Below are 24,508 nucleotides of genomic sequence, written 5' to 3' on the forward strand. Positions count from 1 at the left end.
TTCTTGTTTCATTGTTTTATTTTTCAAAATAAATAATATTATTACACATTGTGTACATTTATTACAAAGTCACATTAACAATTCTGTAATGAGGTAATACTTCTTAAAAACTCTATACAGCCAAGTGAACAATAAAACCATACTCATTACTTTGCAACTGCTCTGGAGTTGAAAATGAAAAATGCAACCTCATCATTCCTGTATGTCCAAGTTGAAGCGTCATTAAAAATAACCTTGAACACGTGTCAAAAGTGATAGCAACACAGCAATGTATCTTGGGATGTACAAAATCAAAACTGCTATCTGTTAATAATCCCTTAAAGTCTGTGAAGCCGGAAACACATCTCTGAGCCACTGTAAAAGTGCCCCACAATATATAATAATATATTTCCCTCAGCAGATCTAGCTTATTTATATGATAAAATCCAAAAACTTCAAGGATGATGAAGGGCAATGCTGAACAAGTGTTAACTTTCTTATCAAAGCAGAAACCTTCGACCTGAGCTAATGATGAAACAGAATGATTGGGTTGCTGTTGGCTGGCCAACAAACATATTGTTAGATTGTACTAACAAATCAGAGTCAGTATGCAAAGGGCATAGAAAAGTCACCAAGGAAAAGGTGTTTCATGGATTATGTCCAATGCCCCTTCTGATAAATTGCAAGAATATGCCATCATCAAATGCCAGCTACGAGATTATGATGAAATATATTTTTCAGTTCATACATAATCCTTATGAAATGTCACCATATCCCTCTTTTCTTGACCTTAATCAATTTCCATTTGAAATGGCTTGTAGCTGTACTGATAAAATCTGTTTTTTCAGCAGTTATACATATGGAATCAATTTCAGAATGTTTTGCTGTCTTTACAATAGAAGACACATTCTATAGTTTGCCTGATGAAACACCAGTGACCACTGAAACACAAACCATTCAACAATTCTTCTAGTGGATATGGTGGTAACGTAGTATGCACATATATAGGAGTAATAATACTCCCCCATTGCATTTTATGCTATGTTTTAATCCTCTCTTCACCAATCTACTGTTAAAGAGATTATTTTGTTTGAACAGGTAATGGAGATATTCATATTTGCTGCTTTGTCTGGATCCTTCACCTTTTATCCCTTCAAATGCCCTCAATATATTGAGGTCCTGTCCACCAAAAGAGGATTCTTTAGTGAGCGTGGGATAACTGATGATAACACATGACAACCAGGGGGTGTATGATGCTATTACTATCATTTTTAAAAATACTGAAAGGATCCAGCATTGATCAACACAAGGAACAGCTGTAGGAATAGGATTTAGTGTCTGATTTTGAGTTTGGCTATCCCTCCGTAGGACCACCAAACTCACTGGGAGGATGTCACCGCCATGGCGGTGACGTCCCCACCAAGCGTATTACAATGTTCCTGCCAGACTGACCGACAGGAACATTGTAATACGTGTTCCCACTGGTCAGTCCAGTGGGAATCATGCTAAGATATGGGACTTTGCCTGGCTTTCAATGGCCTCATAGATACGGAGTAAGGCGATGCAGGGCAAATTGTTGCATAGTCTTACTCTGCGCAAGGCAAGAGTCCCATGGGTGTTTTGGTAGGTGTTCCCACTCAACACCCATGATTTTGATGCATCCCCAGATTTACAGGGCCTTGTAAACCAGGGGATGTGGCAAAACCTTACACCTCCCTAGGGGAGGCGCAATGAGGAGAAATATCTTTATTTCTCCTTGTTTTTTATTCTTTCTATGTGTGCTGCATTCTGCAGCTCATTTAGAATGAGGAAAAAGGCTCCCATGATTGTTTTTGTGCAGCTCAGTGCCCCTTTTTGCTCAAAAGAAATTCTGCCCACAACACTGACACTCTTGCACCACGGTGCAAGAGTGTCTAGGTTGGTGCTAGGCTGCCAAAATGGCATCAGCGCAGTGGGAAAGGATAGGAAGGTGCCATTATGCTTGAATATGGCACATTCTTGCCCTTTCCCTTTCATGCAGGGCAGCACAGCAAGGCGATTTGCTGCGCTGTCCTGCGCAAAAAAGCCCATTATTATGGGCCTTATTCTTTTAAAAATTAAGCACTGGAAGCTAGTTTTGAAAGCCCGTGGTTGCTGCTGGTGTCACAGAGACTTTCCCCAGCTCCATGAGGTTAATTGCAGTAGCTGTGTGGGATTTCAAAAGAGAGAGCGGGAGATGGAGGTAGACTAGGGGAATAGAAAGAGAGGATCGATGGATGAATGATAGATGGACGGTTGGACGGACGGACTGACAGATGATGGTGGACAGAATGACTGACAGTTGGACAGATGGAAGGAGCGGGACTGGGTCAAGATGTTTCTTCTGGTTCCACAGCCTGGCCATAAGAAAGGAGTGTATATCACAAGGATTTGAGTGATTATTCAAGGAAAACATAACAGAACTACACATGACCACGAATCTGAGTAGGCAGAGAACATTAGTGAGCGGTTCCCACCACTCCCTCTGAAAGGCTGACAAAAGTAGAGAGTGCAATCTGGACAGACTCACACAGGCGTGACAAATGTAACCCCAAAGAGGTACCTAATATTTGAACTGTCTGAACTGAAAACAATTGCAACTAAAAGAATATGTGAGGTACGAGTGTAAAATATAGTCCAACAGCAGGTTGTTAATAAATAAAAAGTAGTATAATTTATCTTACAGAAAAAAAGTGTATGCATTAGTAGGTTGCTCCTGCTTCAGCTGTGCACAGCGCTACTTCTCTATTTGGTGGTTTATGTATTTGTCCTATTGCCATGCCCTACGTGGAGGGGTGGTAAGAGAAAGATTCTCGACCATTATCGTCTAAAACATTGATAGCATTTTCTTTAAAAAAATACAGACGTTGATTTAAGTTGAAACACTAAGTCGAGTATTTGCCACAATTGCGCATAGAGATTTTTGCCTGGTGTTTTATGTAGTTAAGTTGTGGATTTGCAAGTCAGTGATTTTGCATTCCACACTATGCCGTGTCGGTCACATTGGACGCCGTTTTCATAAAATGTCTTTGGAGCCACGCTGATTAGACATCAAAACCTAGCCAAACTGTGTCTCCCAAGCTCAAAGATCTCAACTTTGCAAAGGGACCAAAACAACAAAAAGAGAATGAGAAAACAAATTATTTTTTCAAGTTGCTCCGAACTGCATATTTACTCAGCTGATGCAGGCATGCTCACAAACATTTCCCTTTCCATAATATTTTTCACTGTCGCCTCTTTCTATTGAATACATGATTCAGTTTTTGCACACCCATAATCACTAAAGGAGTCTAAGTAGAGAATCAGCATTTCTATTTCTAAGGCTTCATTAAAAGTCACTCCGGAAAAAGAACAATGCACATAAGTTAAACATTATCATATTATGACTGTGATCAACACAGGTTTCTGAGAAATTAACTGTACCTTATATCTTCCATAGGATGAAAAAACTAGTACAACATACCTCCCTATTATCCGAAACATAAAATCACAACAACATTGCAAATAAAATCTCAATAACCATCTTGACAGTCATTATCATCCGCATCACCAGTGGGCCTGTTGTGGTAGACATCAAATATTAGCCTCCGGCTTTCAAATTCATTGCTTTTGGACATGCTTTCATCTTCCTCACTACTGCTTTCACTGGATTTCCTGGGCATTACTTCTGCAGATTTGCTATCACTATCTTCATCAGATTTACTCCCCTTTTCTCTCTCCTCTGCTGGCTTGGCCTGTTCTTCATTGGATGTGCTATCTGCGTCCTCTCTGGAAATGTGGGTACTCTCACTTGATGAGCTGTGGGATTTGCTTCCAAGTTCAGGGCTATCTTCCCTTGAATTAGTTTCCTCGGAAGACAAACTGTCTTGATTTAAATTAACATTGTCATCATTGTCTTCTTCCGTAGATGTATCATTTTCATTGGATGATCTGCTGCCAAGCTCATTGAATTGACTCCCCTTTACAATTGTTGTTTTGGCATTGTCATGTTCATTTGACTCCTGACTTGTTTCTTTAGATTTACTGCTAGTTTCTAGGGATTCACTGCTCATATGTGTGGATTTACTGTCCTCTTTTTCTAAATCACTGCTGTCTTCTCTGGATTTGCTTGGTTTCTTTGATTCATTGCTGTCTTCTTTGGAGTGGCTTTCAATATCTTCTAACGATGTACTATTATCTTCATTAGATTTGGATATGTCTTCGACTGATTTGCTGTGAACACTCTTCAGTTTGCTTTTATCATTTTCTTTAGATTGACTGTAATGACTTTCTGTGGAATCATTGTTATCTTCATTGGATTCACTTATATCTATAATAATGGATTTGCTTTTATTTTCCAAAGATATACTATCAACATCTGCTGATTTTGTATCATCTTCTTTTGAATTGCTGTCAGTGTTCTTTGGTTCCTTAATATTCATTTTCAGTTTGTTCTCATCAATTCCAAGCTTGCCGCTATCTTCATTGGATTTGCTATCATCTTCGATAATCTCACTTTTATCTTCGATTGATTTGCTGTGTTCTTCCATAGATTCACTGTCAATTTCTTTGGATTTAGTGCCATCTTCTGTTGACTCACTATCATGCCCATTAGACTGACTGGGTCCTTCTTTTGACTGGCTGTAATATTCCTTCGATTTGCTATGTTCCTCTGTTGATTTGCTGTTATCACTTGATTTGCCATGGCCTTCTTTTGATTTGCTGTGAGCTTTTGCTTTGCTGGAATCTTCTTCTGATTTTCCATCATCTTCAGAGGAAACAGTCTTATCTTCATGACTGTCATCATCTTTAGATGGACTCTCTTCAGTTGATAGAGTGTCACCTTGAGGGATACTCCTAATATCCTGTTTTGTTACTTTGTCAGCCTTTCTCATCAGTTTCACCTTTCTCAATGGTTTAGGTGCACTGTGAAGCAGTTGGTGTCTCTTCTTCCCTGTAATTTCATTGCTTTTTTCATTTGAGTTTGTTGAAGTGCTGTTTCTGCTTGAAAAAGCATTTGGATCATCTCCTTGTATTCCCTCTTCGCCGGATTCATTGCTGTTTTCTTGGCTGATATCACTTCCATGCTGTTTGATAGACTCTTTGTTGTCAGCAGCAGCTTGACTGTCATCATTGTTTTCTTCTTCACTGCTAGCACTCTCACTGCTACTACTGCTTCTTTTGCCTTCATCAAGAACTTTCATGCTGATATGAATTACAGGCTCATTATCAACTATAATGTGTACATCATCCCCATCTTCATTATGATTTTCATTTACATGCTCTTTATTCTCTTGCTTGTCAGCACTGCCATTATTGCTGTTTTCTTCAGTACTGCTGACTGTGTTTTGATCCAAATCATCACTTGTACTGTGTTTTTCATCTTCAGGTTCTTGAGTGCTTTCCTGACTTTCAACTTGTTCGGAGGTTGAATTCCCACTAGCTTCTGTTTCCTCAGACTGATTATCACTTGCAACCTGACCATTGTTGGAAAGGTCATCTTCATTTGATTCAGTGCTATTGCTGTCACTTTCAGCACTTTGGTCAGTGGTTTCAATGTCTCTACTATCGATGCTGTCAACGTTGACACTGCCTCTGGTATCTGGACTAGAATGTTCATCATTGTCTCCCTAATTTTCAAAGAAGGATATAAATTATTACTGTTATTGTTCCAACTTCATATCACTTGTAAACAATATGCTTAACTGTAAGGCTTGCATTATGTGAGACTGATTTGCAAATCCTGATGTCAATTATCAATTGAGGATCACTTTAACTTCAGAAGCATAAAAAACCTACTGTTCTGCTCAATTAAGATGTCTGTATTATGCTATGTTATGTGCATTTATAAAGCCCACTATCTTCTGCAAGTGTACCCTGGCATCTTTTTCTTTTGTTGTTCTGGTCAATTATTCCAGGCCAGTACCTCTAGTTTGGTATATTGTACTTCATAATTGTAAATAATATCACATACATAATTCCACAATTTGTATATCCAAACAATGCTCCCTGAAAAAGAAGATAGTACTTTTATCACTGCATTTTCCAGCTACCTAGGTTTCCCTCTTTTCTAAACCCAACAGCTTCACATTTGCTTCCAGAAAACTGTGCTTTATGATAAACTCTTAGCTCCTATGATTACAGTGGACGGTTGTTGACTTTGGGAATGAACATCCTCTGTTAGGGCTTCAGGGGATCTTTTGTCCTCTAGACAATGTTTAAACCCAGTGTTATTAAGTTCTAAATACTTCCAAAGAGATGTGGGACCTAGGAACCATCATGGAAGATATGTACCCGCATACAGTGGAGACTGGCAGTACTTTGAATTAACATGAGAAAGGTGACTTCACCATTAGAGGTGCCACTTGGCACAAGTTTTCACAGTAAAAAAGAAAATATGTGGTTGTTGCAAATGTGGAAAATATAGATGCATCTGGAACAGGCACCAGCTATTTTACAAATAGTATATTTACACAGTACATCATAAATAACAACATTTCGTATACTTACTGTGCACTGAATATGTGTGTCTTGGGGAAGTGTCTGTGCTTCTTCAGTGCTTTTATCATCGTGTTCTTCTAAATTCTCTTTAGGTGCCTCATCCTCCTTGCTAATAACCGTAGCCTCTACGCTATCTTCAGTGCTTTCACCAACCACACCATCCTCTGGAATACTCTTATCAGAAGCATGTCCGTCAGGCTCTGAGTTGCTCTTTGTAGCCTCATTGGATGAGGTGTCTTCTAAATCCACTGTCACATCATCTTGATCGCCATCATCACCATTGACTCTATTAGCACCATCAGATGATCTGACTCCAAAATATGCCTTGCTTATAAAGTCACTATCGATATCATGGCCATTATAGTCCTCATTTCTTTCACTGGTCAGTTCTACAGTGGCACTCTTTTGAGTGGCATGTTCTTCACTTGATGTATCCTGCTGAAAATATGAAACAGCAGAAGGTCACAGATTTTACTTAGTTATTCCAACTGCTTACACTTAAGGGCATTAATGTTTGCAATATCATATAGCCTTGAACTTAATTGTCTACAAAGCACATATGTATAGGTACTTGTTAAACATGAACCTGTCCGGAGGGGAAAAGAGCACTGAACACTGGAAGGAGCCATGAGTTACGATTTAGGATTTTTTATAATGACTTCAGTACCTATAGTGAGCTAATGGTGTTTCCAGGGCCAATAAGCATGATTGTTACAATTTAGTACCTTTGTGAACACCTCCCTCTTACTTTTTTGAAGATGTTACTGGGTACAGAACATGGGTGTGTGGCAATTGAGGATTTAGGTGGAAAAATGCCAGGGCCTCTTGAAAACATTGAATTGGTGTCAGATAATGTTCAAATGAACAGGAGGGAGAATAGAGGTCTTCTCCTACATGGAGACATAGGGCCCTGGCGAACTTGCCTAAATATAGCATTGCAGTGCTAGCTCCCAGAAGTAGTCATGATGGCACGAATTTCCCAGTAGGTAAAATAAATTCTGCTCATATGTATGTGTATGTATGCACATCTTGTCTCTTACTAATAGACAGTTTCAAATGTACAATTTCTGTCTAACTTGTTCAAGGGAGTGGCAATTAGAGAAATTCTACAGATGTTGGAATACTGCATGTGATCAGCATATGGTCCATCGAGGTAATAGCTAAACAAGGTGCACAGATGATGGCTCTCTTCTTAGTAGAGCTACAGATAGCACAGCAAGAATAAGGAATGTTGTTGCATTGATATTGTTGCCACTGTCTCTGTCATCACTAACCAAACAGTGATGGGCAAAAGCACTGATCATCAGTGTGCAGTGCGGCGGGGCTATGATGCGAAAAATAATTAAAATTAAACGCAGGCGTCTCTACAATTTGCAGTAAATCTGTTGGTTTTGGAATTTACAAACACCTCGAGCATACTCCAGGGGAATATATCTCTTACCCCTGCTTTCTCTCAAGCCACACCGAGGATTGTGCTGAGGGAAGACAAAACTACAAGAATAACATGGAGAGAAATAATCATTCATTCGTCCTAGCTTCTCTTTGGCTTTTCTTCACATCTAACTCCAATAACAGAGAAAGGGTGAGGGCTAATGGGGTACTTATGAAAGTTAATCACAGCACTTCCATTTACTGCTAAAGGTTTAGGATTACATTTTTATTTAGGGTGGAAAAAGCATTGTAAATCTTTGAAAATACCCACACATTTACAAAATGTTCAATGCCTTTCACTGGTACTATTTAGGAACACCATTGCACCTCTGACTGTCACAACAGCAGACGGCCTGCCTATCTGGTAGGTTTAGAGATGTTCTAGGTACAAAAGGCACATTTTTAAGGTGCCCAAATCCTTATTTTTTTATTGACCGGGATCTTACAACTGCTAGTGACACTTTTTCTGCCTACAACTCACTTGGATAGGCAAAAATGTTCTATGTATCATTAGAGGGGAGCCTATGTTGCAGACAACAACTGCGCCAGCACAGCATTCTGTAAACGTCAGTACGACCTCATACTTCTTGCGTATATGAGTGTGCTTTACTCAAGGCTACATTAGAATGGGGCTTCTGGTGTCAGATCTTACACATCTCATACAGATTTAGGGCGTATTGCTGCTTTAAGGAATTGCTTACAAACAGGGCAGGGATTGGCACAGCATACTGCCTGCCTCTGCTTTAATGGCAGCAAAACTGTAGGGATGTATCTAGCAATATCGAGGCCTGGAATATCGACTCGCACAACTACTGACTTTACAACATAAAATACAAACATATCGTCTGTACTTAAGGAAACACAGATTTGCTGTTCCTAACTTCACATAGAGTTATCTTGATGATTTGTTGGTGGTCGATTTTGTGGAGTCAATGTCTGTGCAGATCACATTTTGAACTTCATCACTGTGGTAGACATAAAATAGCAGTCCTCTTCCAGTGGTCCCAAACCCAGTGGAAAAGTATTGAAAGTGGGGGAGTATTTGATATCATACATGTCCCCAGGTCGATGCAGGTCGTAAGGAAAGAACCATGTCCACATCAGTACTCTAAATTCAGCAGGCAAATTTCTGGATGAATAATCCACATTTGAAAAACAGAGGATGGACTTTGATGAATTAAGACTACATTTATCTCCCACTGAATCTTGTAGCAAATACTGCCACCGGATCGGTTGCTGTATGATTAAATATTCCACTTTTCTAATTTTAATTTAAACAACGTTCACTGCAGACACGGACATCACATTACCTGCTCTTGCGAACTGTCGCTTTGGGATTCAACTGACTCACTGCTGACCTGTAAACACACACAGACAAAAAGCTACATTAAAGCTACATTGTTGGACCTTCTGCTCATTTTGCTCCACTTAAATAGCCTACAAATACCGTGAGGTAGGTCTGTGATGCATCCAAACGCGAATAATGTTATCAATGTGGTGTTTAAAGCGAGGTGCTGCACTGATGAGTCAAAACGTGGAAACTCGGTAAATGGCACCTAGTAGCACATGAACTTTAATGTATCGATACATATGGGTTACATTGTGTTCCTTCTAGGCCATCCAAATAGAGGTCATGCAAATAATAACTTGTTTTTATATAACGCGCAATAGCATGCTTTGTGCCACATTTAAGGACTGTAAAAAACAGGTGTTAAAATGTCATGATTGATTTGCACTGAAATGCTCGCCCTAGGTAGGATGAAAGTATGAATTGGCCTGGTCAGGTTCTAATCAGTAATCTACACACCACTCGTATGTCAGCAGCAAATAATCAGCAGTGAAGAAAGATAAACGGAGGTGGATTGCAGATTCAGATGTTGAAGAACTGACCAAGCTATCAGACAGTATTTGGGGGAGAAGTGTGTGGCAAGACATGCAACTGTGAGGGCAGACACAAGGAGAGGTGGGTATGTGGGCAATGGGAGGAGGCATACTGTGGCAGGTCTTTGTCGAACGGTGGGTGTGAAGCTGTAAGGAGGCAGGAGGGGAGGAGCCCCTTCTTCGTAGAGAAAGGGATTGCTGAGATGTACTGGGAGAAAATCATTTATAAAGGGTTCAGATAAATAGTGTTAGAATAATTTGATAGAAACGAATTTAGCGGCCATTAGGCTAGGAAGGGTTGGTCAGAATGTCATAGTCAGGAATATTTGGCTTTGGGTGCAGATTTTCTATTAACTCTAATGGGATAATCCCTTTAAAATAATATTTACAGCACAATAATTCTACCACGCGATATTCTGACTACGATGGGTGCCACACTCTATAGGGAATAAGTGATGCACTCACTAAGGGGAGAACGTACAAGAAAAAAAGATTTTTAGTGATTGATGCAATTGAAATCACACATCACTCAAAACAGGGACGCATGTCTTACCGTCGGCGGTGTTGGTATCTGGGACAAGGAAGCTCTTTCAACCTGCGTAAAAAAAGTGAAAGTATTTTAGTGCAAAGAATACTGCATGGCAGAAAAAAGTGTATATTTTTTCTCGTCTATATGTGCTTCATTGCAGTGATACTAATGGCCCGGCTCCATGGACAGGAATGGGTCTGAACCTGGTTCTCTAGTTAAAGTCGCCACCCTGCAGAATAAAGAGCCCCTGCTTCCATAAGTGAGTTAGGTGGTTCCAAGGGGGCTATTTTCTAGATTCTGCACAGTCTAAGGTTTCCTCGAGCAACATCAGTGTCCTCTGGCAGACGTTTATTCTCAGTTCAAGATCTTCATTCTCGGTATGCAATACTTCCCAAACCTTATCACTATCGAAGCTATTCTATGATGAAAAAGCTATCAGAGATCCGTTTAGCAGTATTTCTCTCACCCTTCCCTTTATCAAATATAAGTGCATTTGGAAGGTTCTTGCAAATGCAATATTGACACAGTTGCTTCCTCAGAAACCCCTGTAAATGACCCTACTACTTCCGGCCTGACATAAGAGCTGAAGGTCGCTTTCAGCCTGGACGGGAGAGCTGAACCAACCAGGAACAGTGTTGCAGGGTTAGCTACATCTGACGCTCATTTAGAGTGTTTATGGGATGCTCTCGAGGTCATTTTGAGGGGCTAAACTATTTATTTTAAATCAGAATAATCGGGAAGCACTGGGTAAAAGTTGTTGGTAATAGTCAATTTGAATCGAAGTTTATCTAATATTTCATTGCTTCATAGTCTACCTTTAAACTTTGGACGGGGACAAACAGCCCGCAGTTCTCCCTTCTGTTTGTACCATTTAGCCAGCCGAGGTTCCTCGACAAAGAGCAAAAAAGTAAAGCAAGAGAAATGTCCCTCAGTTGTCAGTTAGGGAATAGTGGGTGTGTAATTTTACCAGACTTCTGAGAATATTCTTGCTGCTTGAACATGTTAGACCCCACTGCTGTCTCTCACGACACATAATAATTCAAAACTAAAACGGTGCGCCACACACATATTTCGCTATTTTAGCAAAGTGTTTTGTTCAACGGCAAATGTTTATGTATGCTGATGACTAACTTCAAAAACGGATTTTGAAAGGCACGTTTTATCTGAAATCGTTCCATCCCTCTGTAAGAAATGAAGTAAAAGCAATGCAATGGAATAAAACATGCACGATGCAAAAATGTCAACGGTTACAATTCTTCACTCCAAAACACCTCAAATGATCTAGGATGTTCCTTACCTGGAGCTCTTCCGAACTTTGGGACTGTTCGTCCGAATGCTTGTCCACCTAAAACACCAGTAAAGATTGCAGTAGTTTAGCTTAGATAATATATTTTAAGCAGAATAGAAACAATGGCGCTATATGGTGGCTTCCATTAATTGTTGAGGTGGGTTCCAGTACTTACAGGGAACGTCAACGCAAAACTCAAGAGGCCGACAAAGAGCAACGCCACCTTCATTGCTGCTGGTGATGTCTGTCAATAAAACAAGAATGCGTCAGTCACCACACAATGTCTGAAATGTGAATGTAAACGGATTGTATTGAACTGAAATGCACTCGTCAAGCAAACTGAATCTCACCTCCCAGAATGTCACATAATTAAAAAAATAAAACATTGCACCTTTAAATCCCCAACGTATTCTAAACCATTAACATTTATGGAACTAGCAAGAATCACTTCAGTAATGAACACCACAAGGCCCACTGATCAATGCATAGTATGGCACCATCGGCAGGAGCTCGCACCTAAAATCACATTGGGTGTGCTCCACACTGTGAAAAAGGAGGATGTCTTGTAGTCCTCCTCCTGCTCAGTGGTTTGTACCTTTCTTTGCTTTTACTACTAGCGATGCCCATTTGCATGGGTCATGCAATTAACCACACCTGTAGCTGCGGCGCTTGCCACACATCTTTCAACACAGTCACTGGATTACAGATGGAAAGAGTAAACTACCATGATGATTGGCACTGGGCAGGAGGGGGGTCACTAAGGGGAGGGGGTATCTACTTTTGGTAGCTGAGTAGGCTTTATGACTGGTATCAAGACTGCATGGCTCTGGTAGAGAAATCTTGGCACAATAGATAAAAGTTGCAGTCCCATCTTTATATCAAAGTTTCTGACAATAATTGTATCCTTCAACAGACAGGTCTCATATCCTTTTTGCCTCATTTGCTTAGTCCACTCAGGCTGGTGGAGTCAAGGCCTTTGTTACAAGATGCTAGCAGAAAAATGGGGTAGAGCTGAAAGATTCTTGCAGGAGAAACCAATAACAAGGGTACAATCTGGGGATACTAACTGACTTAACTACCTATTTTCCTATGAGGGGTAGCCTTTCAAGGAACAATGGACAAGGAAAGGCAGGGTGAGGATAACAATCTAGGGCTTACTATGACAAACACTTGGCAGGGGTGCACACGCTCAGAGGCATGCTGGGAACCTTCCTCCAAGCACCACAAAATATCTAGTGTTTCTCTTACTTCCACAGAAACAGTTCTCAAGTCCTTTCTTTACTATATAGCATAGCCACGCTAGCTTGACCTATAAGAGGTCAACATCAATATTTGAAGCACATTTCACTGTTTGGGCTTTTTCTGAAACTTGTGGTGTATTGTAAGAACTGTCAGATTTCCAATAAGCAAATGTTTGTGGTCCTCATTTTTAGGGTGAGCCAACAAGATAATCAGCTGTCTGGTTGTGAAAGACATATTGTGGGCTTAGCATGGGCATAGAGGGGCTTGTAGCCCGTCAATTGCTTACGCTTCATCAGCTTTACTCTCACTCTTGTTTGCTTACTTCTTATTGGAACATTTCCAATTTACTGTTGTCCTTCTACTTCTCACTTTTAGGGGACTACGGGGCCAGATCTACAAGAAAGTGGTGCATCAGTCCTGATGCGCCATTTTTCTTGTACTGCCCTCAGTCCCCTTAACATCACCATGGTAGCGCTGTATTTACAATACAGCATACCATGGCACACATTAGCAAAATAGCGCCAGAATTTATGAAGCTATTGTGGTGCTTTGCTGGATTAGCACCATTAATTGTGGAGTTATTTATGCAAAGCACTAGGAAGGCCCATATGTTATTATGGGCCTGTCACTTTAACGCCTGTAATGGGTAGGCATTAAAAATAAAGGAAATAATGACATAGTGAAATCTTGGCGATTCCACTGTTTCATTTTTCCGACCTCCCTACGGGGGAACGCCCCCTTGCATCCATTATGTCTGGTGCATGAATAATGTGGCGCAAGGGGTTACAAAGTGGTGCAATGCAAGCATTGTGCCACTTTGTAAATATGGTGCATCAGAAATGCCTGCCTAACGGAACATTAGCAATAAAAAATGACGCTACTGTGGCGCAAGGAGGTGCAAGGGCCTTGTAAATCAGGTTGTACGTTTTTTCTTTTGCCTCAAGCACTCCATAAAAATTCATGTGTTTTCAAGCTGTCGCTCTAGTGTGCTTCTCTGCCCCCCTTCATGCTCCATGTTTCTCTCTCTCCTGCTTGCTTCTTTCCTGCATCCCTCCATGATGCACCTGCACTGGTGTGCTTCTCCTCTCTTGTTGCTTTCTCAGCCGCATGCTTCACTCCCCATCTCAACGTTGCTCTCTCCTGCTCCCTCGCATGTTTGTTTTTTTCCTCCCCAACACATGCCCCCCATGATTCAACTCGAATCGAAAAATAAAAGGGGAAACAAGTGTCAGAGTAATTTTGTAAGCGTACACATGCATGGTGCGTACGCGTTCACATGACGGAGCCCTCAAAGGTTTTTTTTTATTTTATTATTTATCAGTCTTTAGATATGCTCCACAGCATCCGGGATGCTGTGGAGCAGTGATAAAAGCAATTGGCAAAACTAATAAATCACCAAAGACAAGACCTGTTGGCTTTGCCAATGCTTATTATGCTTTGCCATAAAACAGGAAAGTATTGTTTCTCGGAGCACTTTATCCTTGAACTTCAAAGGCGTTTATAATATCCTATGTTAAACTTTAGGGAAAATATTTGCCTCTTCTAACGTGACCATATATCAAAGTATTGGGACTTGAAGTGATGGTCACTTCAAGATCAGCAGCCCTTACAATGGTCCTCTAGGGGCTGCAATGCTAAGATGTTTCCTGTCAATTCCAGTCTCATCGCATGTGCATTCAACATAAAAAACGTGGGGAAATAGACGTGTGTCCTTGTATGGTGTGCATGTAATCAACTGGTTCCTCTTAAGTCATCAGTTTGTTTATCCTGTACCTGTTCATGTATCTGTAAATCCGTCGTTTCGTATGTCCATCCATCCATGAAACCATCCATCCATCTTTGTTTTTTCGTATTTTGTTTGTGCGGCGCATAGTGCATAACTTATTTGCTGTGTTTAGAGAACATCGACAGTGCAAGCAGTTTCCATGGTCCTCTTGAGGTAACTTTGGGATTGTGAATGGTTAGGAGCTTTAGCAGTGGCACTCCATTCATTACTTTGCCAACAAGGTTAATGCGTACCAGGTCGGTCTGCCTGTCTTCCAGTCTGTTCATCTAACTTTCATTATGAGTTCCTCTTGTCACTGGAATGTCAGCACGACACAGGCCGGTGACGAGCTGTTAAGCAATAATGGGCTGGTATGCAGCTCTCTATGATGTGAAGAAGGGCTTTACAATATTATTACATAACTGCCTCCAGTGCGGCGTCTCTGCCGTGGTTTCCGGGATGTGCAGTAGCAGCGATTCACACCAGACTCCACAAAAGCGTCTTCTCGGTTGACACAAGAGGTACTGTGTGCTAAACGCGGAAAACAGTTATCATGTGGGAATTTAGTTTCCGTCGTGCCACGTATTTGCCACCACAGTTTACCACAGGGAATACCTTGTGGTAAAAGTGTTTTGCCAGTGTGCCTATGCTGAACAGTATTCTCTTTATAAAAGGGAGGTAAAAACTCACACCACGAACATGTTGATTATGTAGTAACTTCTTTCCACGTCTCAGTACAGGATACCTTTAATGTCAGTGGGAAGAGAGACCTTCAGGTAACACTAATGTATCCTTGTTACCACGCTAGTACCAGAAGCCTCGACTCAAAATAGTACCTGGCGCAGAGCGCCCATTGACACAAGCTACGCTATATTAAGGACTATTTCGAAAGACATACGCGTCCCTTCAGTACTAACGGGCTCCCTGCTGCCTGAGTCAATCAAATGTTTTACTGTTGTTATTGATGGCTGTTTTAAACTATCTCCTCCTGAAGAGTTTTCAAACCGTTGTAGGAATAATAATATAATAAAGTTATGAAATTTCAAGTTTAACACAGTGATCAGAAGTGCACTGTATTGTTCAGTAGTGTCTTCATGTGAGTTAAACATGCTACAGAAAATAGAATGGCAGAGATGTGAAAGAGATTTTCTATGCACTTACTTTTCAAAGAGGCCTTGGGAAAAGGGAAGAATCTTCCTGTTCCCAATGAGCCACAGAAACTGATGAAGGAAACAAATCATCAGACGCAGCAGAACATTCGGTCTCCTCCAATTGGCTGTTAAAAACCACAGGGAGTAACTTGCAGCACCATTAGGAGTGTGCATGCTATATGGATGGCGCTATTGTAGTGCAACAAAAACCATTGAGACTCCCTAACCACCATTAAGTTGGAGTTTGAATATTTGCAGGTTGTCTGTATGGGGAGGGTGTTTTACATTGTACAGGCAGAGTAACAATTAGGAGAAGTATTTCAGATGTTAAATAATTAAAGGATCACTTGGAAGACCTTTCAATGTTTAGGGATGTGGACTGGCATCTGACATGGATTTCCATATCTGAGACGGGTGGATTTGGCTTTGAGGAGCAGATGAATTTATGTAGTGTAGGTGGCCACTCTGCTATTGAGGGACCAAGCTGGACATTTGGTCTAGGCATGGTAATGAGTTCAACAGAATATTGATGGCCGTGAGGCCTGACAGAGACCTAGGTTTCCAATAAGGTTTAGGGAGGACGGAACACTTTAATAATTCGTGCAACTTCTCCCCTTTAAAATAAAATTGCTGGGGGCTCTAATAATTTCCAAGGGATTGATAGCATGGATTGTAAATCCCTCGGGAACAACACTCGGGTATCAGAATTGGTGTGCCAATTCCTGCATGATTTTCAATAGTGCTCGACAAAGGGCTTGGTCTGCATGCCAAATGTGAAATCTCCAGGTGAGACACAGCCCACAGCAGTTTCTACTGAAGTTAGAATTTCAATATGGCATGATAACTATCGTTAGTGGGCCTATCCAGGGATGTTTTAAGGCATGAACAAAGTGGGCAATTTCCCAGGGTCCCCACTTTCCAAGACGCCTCCTTGTAAAATGGACTGTCTCTCTGTGCCACCTCAGACTATTTCTGTCTGTCAACATTTCTCATTTCTGCCCACTTCTACCTCTACCTCTTTTTGTCCATTATAATGTTAAGGATTTTCAGAGACCTGGGCAAGTCCTATTTCTTTGTGTTTTTTCTTATTAAAACACTTTTTATTGGGTTAACTTATCAGCAAAAGGAACAATAATCATGTTATACTTATAAGGGCAAGGAAGAGTTCAGCTTTTTTTGAGTGAGCCCATTTCTGAATGTTTGCATGGCTTCACGTGAGCTTGAATTAGCAGAAAATCGGCAATAAATGTCAAAGTTCTACCAACGAAGGCCCCCAAAGTATGTGTGGACCTGCCCAAAAAATTTCATACGACAATACTGAACCCATCAGAATTAACAGGCCACTAGAAATTAGGACCTTAGTGTGACCGTTAATTCCAATACTTTTTCTATATCACCAATGCTGTTTAATATTGAATTCGTTTTTCCACTACTACCTAGAGACGTTAAAGCCAGGGACGGATTGATAAGGTGGGTAATCAGGCAATGGGTTGGTATCTGAGTTACAGCTGTGGAACACATTGGGTATCATGGAGGTCAATTTGGACTGTGTTTGCTGTTTAGATGACGCCAGCAGGCTTACCGGAGGTAGATGGGCCTCTATTACCTTCCTCTTACCAGGAGGGCAGGGGTTTCATTCTCAAATTGAGCAGAAGGGGCCTCACTTATATTCAGGTGTGGTTCACCAGTGTGAATTAATCTGTGCATAGAGTGTCTTGGAGGCATTTGTGTTTTCTTTTTATCACAGTGAAGTTATGAAAAAAGACTATTTTAGATAACCCTCCCCCCCTCTTTTTATAATGCTTAAAACACTCAAGCAGTGTTTTGCGAAAAGGCGCAATCCGCAAATGTGGGCCACTTTTTTTTGCAGGGTGCCCGAGCCAATTTTGCATCCCAATCCAACCCTGCTTAAAGTATGCAATTGTAGTCTATATTTTGGATAACCGTAAGCTAGAGCTGCTTATTTTCTTCAAATGAGCTCAACCACTTGCCGTAATGATGCCCTCCAAGTTAAAAACGGCACCTCATTACCCTAGTAAATTTGTCACGTGTGCCGAGAGGCCGCGAGGAGGACCCTGACGAGATCTGCTCGAGACAGCATCAGGTGTGGTACACACAGCGCCACGGTGCTGGACACACACGGCAGCTGGACGAAAACACTTCGAAGAAGGAAAGCTGTAAATACTTTGGTGTTGACATGGACACTGCGTTCCCCTGAAATGATAGTGATGGAAGTTGCTTGGGGCTATTTCTGCTGTAATTTTCCAGAAATTACAGGCCTTGGTTGCACTAGCTGCGGTTAGAGGTAGCATGGGAACTCCCTTGCGGCCCCTCAAGTCTTGGCACGCGCTCCGGGCCAACTTTTCAAACCATATTTCTATATACACAGCACTCTTTTCAAATTGAATAACCAGCCGCGTTAATAATTGTAAGCTTGTCAGAATGCAGCCAAATCGACATTTCAGTTAAATATAAGATACAGTGGGGGCTGTGGGGTGTGGCTGCATAAACTAGTCAACATTAATTTCGACTCGTGACTCCAAATACAGAGCTGCGGTCAACTAGAGCTATAAAGGCAAACTTCCGTGCACTTCGCTAGTCTATAGTTAAAGGAGAGGAGTACCAAAGGAGAGCAAGAAGCAGAGAAAGAAAAGAAAGGGGCTAAGAGGCATAAAATTAATAAAATGATCTGGCCACGATACTCAAATGATCCAAGTGTAAAACGGATTATCATATTTTTAATATCTCCAGATGTCCATCAGAATCATTCCTTCGGACCATCCTCAATTATAAATTTTAATTCCATCTTCTGAAACTCTTCATAAAACTCGACTCTGATTGACTTTGGGTGCCCAACCGGGGATAATGACAGAAATTACTTCATCACCAGGATTGCAAGTTGTGGTATGTCAGCAGCTGAGATCTTCAGTTGAAATACAGGGACCAAATTCGGGGGCAAGAGGGGAGCGGTTTATAAATGTGCTCCTTTTTTGCAGTCCAGTGCCACTGTAGTATTGCAGAAGAGGTTGCACATGATTTTACTGCCCCTTCTGTAATACAGATAGCGCCAGCGCACGTTTAGTGGTGGCATTGTTTTAACAAGGTGTTCCCTTTTTTGCATGAGCGTGGCTCTCTGCAAATTAATGAAAAATCTTGGCCTCTGAACTTTTTCCATTTTATAGATGTGGGTGCAGAGGCAAACAGGCTGTCGGGAGGCACAGTGACTGTGACCAGAAAAAGGTGGTGCTGTCCACTGAAGGTGAAAAAGAGGGTCTCATGGATCCCCCCTCAGACACTTCCCTGCTGGCCCAGTGCAGTCACTCACTGCACCCGCCTACAAGGGGATCCTATGTCCCCGTCTGAAGTGCAGGTGGGTGACACCAACACATTGAAAAATAGTGCGGCTGCTTTCACCTGCCACACCGTCTTTCACTAATGTGCTGCCCTCAGGGCAGGCACGAGTTTGCTGCTGCCCTGAGAGCAGTGCATTATCTGTAATGGGGCCCGGGACTCTCTTTGTATTACGACCCCAGGAGAAAACATGTGAGAATTCAAACAGAAACGCCTATTTACACATTTTGGGGCATATTTATACTCCGTTTGCACCGAATTTTCGTCGTTTTTTTCGACGCAAATTCGACGCAAAACTAACTCCATATTTATACTTTGGCATTAGACGCGTCTAGCGCCAAAGTTCATGGAGTTAGCGTCATTTTTGGGCGTGAACACCTTCCTTGCGTTAATGAGATGCAAGGTAGGCGTTCCCGTCTTAAAAAATGACTCCCAGGCATGTGCGTGGTATTTATACTCCCGGGCAAAAATCACGCCCGGGAGTGGGCGGGTCAAAAAACCCCGCATTTGCGCCTCTTTTTAACGCCTGGGTAAGGGCTGGCGTTAAGGGTACTGTGGGATCAGAATGAGCCCAGAGGTGCCCTCCCCTGCCCCCAGGGACACCCCCTGCCACCCTTGCCCCCCCCAGGAGGACACCCAAGGATGGAGGGACCCATCCCAGGGAAGAAAAGGTAAGTTGTGGTAAGTATTTTTTTTATTTTTTTTTTGTGGCATAGGGGGGCCTGATTTGTGCCCCCTTACATGCCACTATGCCCAATGACCATGCCCAGGGGACATAAGTCCCCTGGGCATGGCCATTGGGCAAGGGGGCATGACTCCTGCTTTTGCTAAGACAGGAGTCATGTTAATGGCGTCTGGGCGCTAAAAAAAAATGGCGCAAATCGGGTTAAGACGATTTTTTTGCCTCAGCCTGACTTGCCCCATTTTGGGACGCCCAAACACCATTTTTACCTACGCCGGCGCTGCCTGGTGTACGTGGTTTTTTTTCACGCACACCAGGCAGCGCCGGTTGGCTAACGCCGGCTAACGCCATTCAATAAATACGGCGCCCGCATGGTGCTTCAGAATGGCGTTAGCCGGCGCTAATTTGTTTGGCGCAAAACTGCGTTGGCGCAGTTTTGTGTCAAAAAGTATAAATATGGCCCTTTATTTCCTTAAATCCTGCTATTAAGAGTATTTTTGCTGCCCTGGAGTTGCAGAAGCCCCCAGTATTTGTAACTGTGGTGTAGGAGGTTAAATACCCGACACGGTTCAGCCGCGGTCAGATGCGGGAAACCGGCGGTCTCCCGCCGGTTTCCCGCTGCCCTGCAGAATCCTCCATGGCGGCGGAGCGCGCTCCGCCGCCATGGGGATTCTGACACCCCCTACCGCCATCCTGTTCCTGGCGGGTCTCCCGCCAGGAACAGGATGGTGGTAGGGGGTGCCGCCGGGCCCCTGGGGGCCCCTGCAGTGCCCATGCCAATGGCATGGGCACTGCAGGGGCCCCCGTAAGAGGGCCCCACAAAGTATTTCAATGTCTGCTATGCAGACACTGAAATACGCGACGGGTGCCACTGCACCCGTCGCACCTTCCCACTACGCCGGCTCAATTCTGAGCCGGCGTCCTCGTGGGAAGGTTGATTTGCCCTGGGCTGGTGGGTGGCCTTTTGGCGGCCGCCCGCCAGCCCAGGGCAAATCCCAAAATACCCTCAGCGGTCTTTCCACCGCGGAGCGGTATTTTGGTGGGGGAACTTTGGCGGGCGGCCTCCGCCGCCCGCCGAAGTTAGAATCACCCCCTTAGTAATTGAGGGCTTCGGGGCAAGTTCATCAGTGCATTTCCATTCTCATGACAATTTGGGACATACCCACACCAAAATGGAAATCGAACACTTCTGAAACCACTTTTTCGAGGAAGGAGAGAATGGACATAAAGTTTATTGTAAGTGGGCTGCCCTTCTTCAGGTCATTCATTAAGCATATTTAATAGTGTACTTTTCAAAAGGGTAGAAATGGGATTTGAGGATCATGTTGAATTAAATTCAATCAAGGTTCCCTGAAAAAAGAAAGAAATCACATACAACCCATAGCCTTAAATAATGAAAATGCATCATTTTGTGAACATCAGTGGGGTATTCGACGTGATCAACCAGGAGAAGCTCCTGACTTCTTGAGTAGCTATGACATAAAGGGAAATAAAAGGCTCTTGGTGCTATTGCATTATTCACTATAGCTCATGTGTGGTTGAAATAACAGTATCAGCATCATCATTTGCTGCTTCTTCAAATCCGTGGGTCCTTACAAAAAATGTAACACCAAAGGACGGTGGAAGTCTTTTGACACTGAAACTCCGTCCCATCTAAGCTTGTGTTTAATTCAGCACCTTTAGACGTGGGCAGTTATAACTGAAGCAATGTGAATGGCTTGACCTTTAGCCATGGCCTTTTGGTCATGCATTCCTCTATGCCTAGAGTGGCTCCTTCTACTGTTGTATTGTATTGTTTGGGCCATGCTGATAGTATGGGAGAGCTCCTGCCACCTCTTTCACAATGACATGTTGCAATGCTAAACTGGACGGGGAATTAATTATACATTTTCCTCATATGCTGTGACCCTTGAAGTCCACTGTGCACAGAAGGATGAATTATGGCCATATATAGATTAGATACCATGCTATCAGTAGTAATGCTTTTGTGTCGTTGGCCAGACTCGGGAATTGTAGCAGCTTATGTTAGGCAGTGCTTAAGTGGTAATTAATAAATAAATGAATAACGAAAAATAAAATAATTTCAGGGGTTCCAAGATTTTCTTAGGAGACGGTTGCCTGTGCTGCTGAAAGCCAGGCTTGCTAAATACCAAGCCCACGTAATTCCAGTTCCACTTGATGTCTCTTTCTTCCACCACCATAAACCTCCTGTCTCTCTATCTTACCCTTGGAAGTCTTTTGTACAAACCGGATTTCTCTCTATGGCACTGTTTTGCTCTCTCCTTGTTTCTTTCTTTTATGCCTTTCAGTAAATGTCTGACGATAAAAAATATGTGCCAAAAACTGCGTGTCACTGCCCACAATCTACACCCACCAGCACAAATTAAGCACTTGTGTAATGGAGAAGTGGTCAGAATAAGCTAGAAGGCCATTGAACTTTATATATTTAACAATCTTCAAATCCCGTATTATTTGTTGTTTCGTGCCCTAAATTAGATGATTTATCCTGATTAGTGTTTTAATACCGGCACAGTCCTAAACCTATGCAGTAGTGCATCACAAGTGACGTGGAACAGCAGCAAGGCTTGGAATGACAGTAATGCGGACATTAAACAAGAGAGGGGCGAATTGAAAACGTTTTTTCTACACCAGGTTGGATCCCACAGCAGTAATGATCACCAGTCCTGTAGCGAATACACGCAAAGTATGATTGGCATGCTTTGAAAAAAGCAACAAATGCCAGGCAGATTAAGTTTGAGCTCTAAATAAAAGTTAGCTGTTTTTATTGTCTAACAGCAGGTGTTGTTAATCTCCAGAAATTGGACATTGTAGTAAAGAGAGAATAGTTACTAAAATATATAAAATGGCACGTGGGACAGACAAACTAAACAATAATCCGTTTTTGAGTTAAATATGGTTATAATTATCATTTAAACACTACTTCCATCCACAGGTTTGCAGACTCAAAGAGCTGCACTACACCAACAAACGGCAATCAACTTGTCAACTGAGCCAGCGAAGGAATGTGAAGACCATCAGAATTTTAACCTGTGTCTACCCAATTTAAGACACCCAACTCACTGATTTATATGACCAGAAACACTTCAATCCAAGTGTTCCAGGTCAAGCATGAATAGCACTTTATTCAGTGAAACACACAGTAGTAGCTATGATGTCTGTTGTCCATAATCTAAGGCATTCGTTTTACAACTGGTCCTCCATGGATCGGGAGTTAAGAATACTATTACTCCTGTGACATTCTCGCTAGATGCCTGGGTACCCCGGGGCATGATCTAGTGGGCTCTCAAATAGAACTCAACACAACAGTGGTGGAAAAATGTTTCTATCCCAGATTATCGACACGTCACGCTACCAAACTGCTGTTGGAGTGAATGGTGCACTGTCATCTTTATAGTACTTTACAAAGATAAAGCAAATATTTGGGAAATTGGTCATAGAAATGTACAGTCAAGCAAATTAATCCCAGTCAGAGCCACTAAAACATGGCGCATGCCATGTGACTCTATCTGGCTTTCCGTTTTATTCTTGGGCAAGAAACACTTTTTAAGTACTATTGAGACCCAATAGGAATGTATACATATTCCAAATTGACTTTTGGGCAGATAACAAGAAAGGCCCTTAAAGTGCTACTCTGCATTAATCCCAAACAATGAACGCTTTTTATTTGTATACATAGGTGATTACCGTATCTATAGAGCAGTATTTTGTTTTAAGGTGCATTAATGTAGTTTATGCAAACGTTTTATTAGATAAAACTACCAAAAAAATCAAACTACAGTAACTGACCTCAGTTATGATGGCATACTATAATTTCTGATCATATGCTCCGACTTTATGCGTGTTTGTAGCAACTGATCTCACTTAGGATGAAGACAGAGGTCTTGGCAGCGAGAAAATACTTAAACATGACTTTCAGTGGTTGTAACGGAGAATGGTGCCTTTGCCGCGGTCTTTTGTGAGGGAAAGAAAGAGGCCTTGGCTGTGAGCGCTTTGGATTAATCGCTGACACTGTCCCATCCCTTGGAATCGCCATCCAGGTTAATCCGCAGGTGGGGGAATTGCGGGGAGTGAAGGTTTTTATGGAAAAATAATATCTTAAATGTGTAAGATTATAATTTGGCCTAAAGGTTTCATTTTTTATGAAGTTGCACTTTGTAGCCTTTGTAAAACTTCTACTGCAAATGCTGTTTTCATGCAGAAATATTTTACAGGAGAATTCTTCTGCGAAGAAGTAGTCTTGACTTTTTTACGGCAAAAACTCTTTTTGTGTGTGTGTGCATTTTAGCCTGACAGGTGCTTTATACAATTACACCAAGAGCTTGCTATTTCAGAGTTAAAAAAACAACAATGGTAACAAAAACAAATTCGCTGCTTTAACTCAGGCCCAGTATATCAGATTGACCAGTGAATCAATCAGTCCATATGCTGATCAGACTTGCGCACACTTGTTGCACCTATCTGCACGCTCTCTTTTTACAAAACCCAATCACCTCTTTCCAGATGCATTAACAAGGCCCTGACTTTCGCTTAAGTCACACACTGAACAATGAACCATAAAATCAGTGAAGTTTTACCTCTTGTGCCAAACTCACTGGATCTTGCTGCAGGTTCCACTCCAGCAGTTTTCTTTTTGACGCTTGTCAGAGTCCTGTATAGCAAACTGGGTTTGGTATTTTAGAATTTAGCAAAC

At 41.9% G+C, this 24,508-nt stretch overlaps 1 protein-coding gene across 1 annotated transcript; it reads right to left on the bottom strand.

The window, feature by feature from the left end:
* On the bottom strand, nt 1–24,508 carry LOC138290871 (dentin matrix acidic phosphoprotein 1-like). Its single transcript, XM_069230276.1, has 7 exons — nt 24,393–24,508; nt 11,782–11,850; nt 11,616–11,663; nt 10,343–10,384; nt 9,219–9,266; nt 6,487–6,915; nt 1–5,606 (listed from the first exon to the last, which is right to left on the bottom strand). Exons 2-7 carry the CDS (start codon nt 11,833–11,835, stop codon nt 3,510–3,512), a joined length of 2,718 nt encoding a protein of 905 aa, XP_069086377.1. The 5' UTR covers nt 11,836–11,850; nt 24,393–24,508; the 3' UTR covers nt 1–3,509.

This window comes from Pleurodeles waltl, chromosome 1_1 (genome assembly GCF_031143425.1).
Source record: "Pleurodeles waltl isolate 20211129_DDA chromosome 1_1, aPleWal1.hap1.20221129, whole genome shotgun sequence".
NCBI lineage: Eukaryota > Metazoa > Chordata > Amphibia > Caudata > Salamandridae > Pleurodeles > Pleurodeles waltl.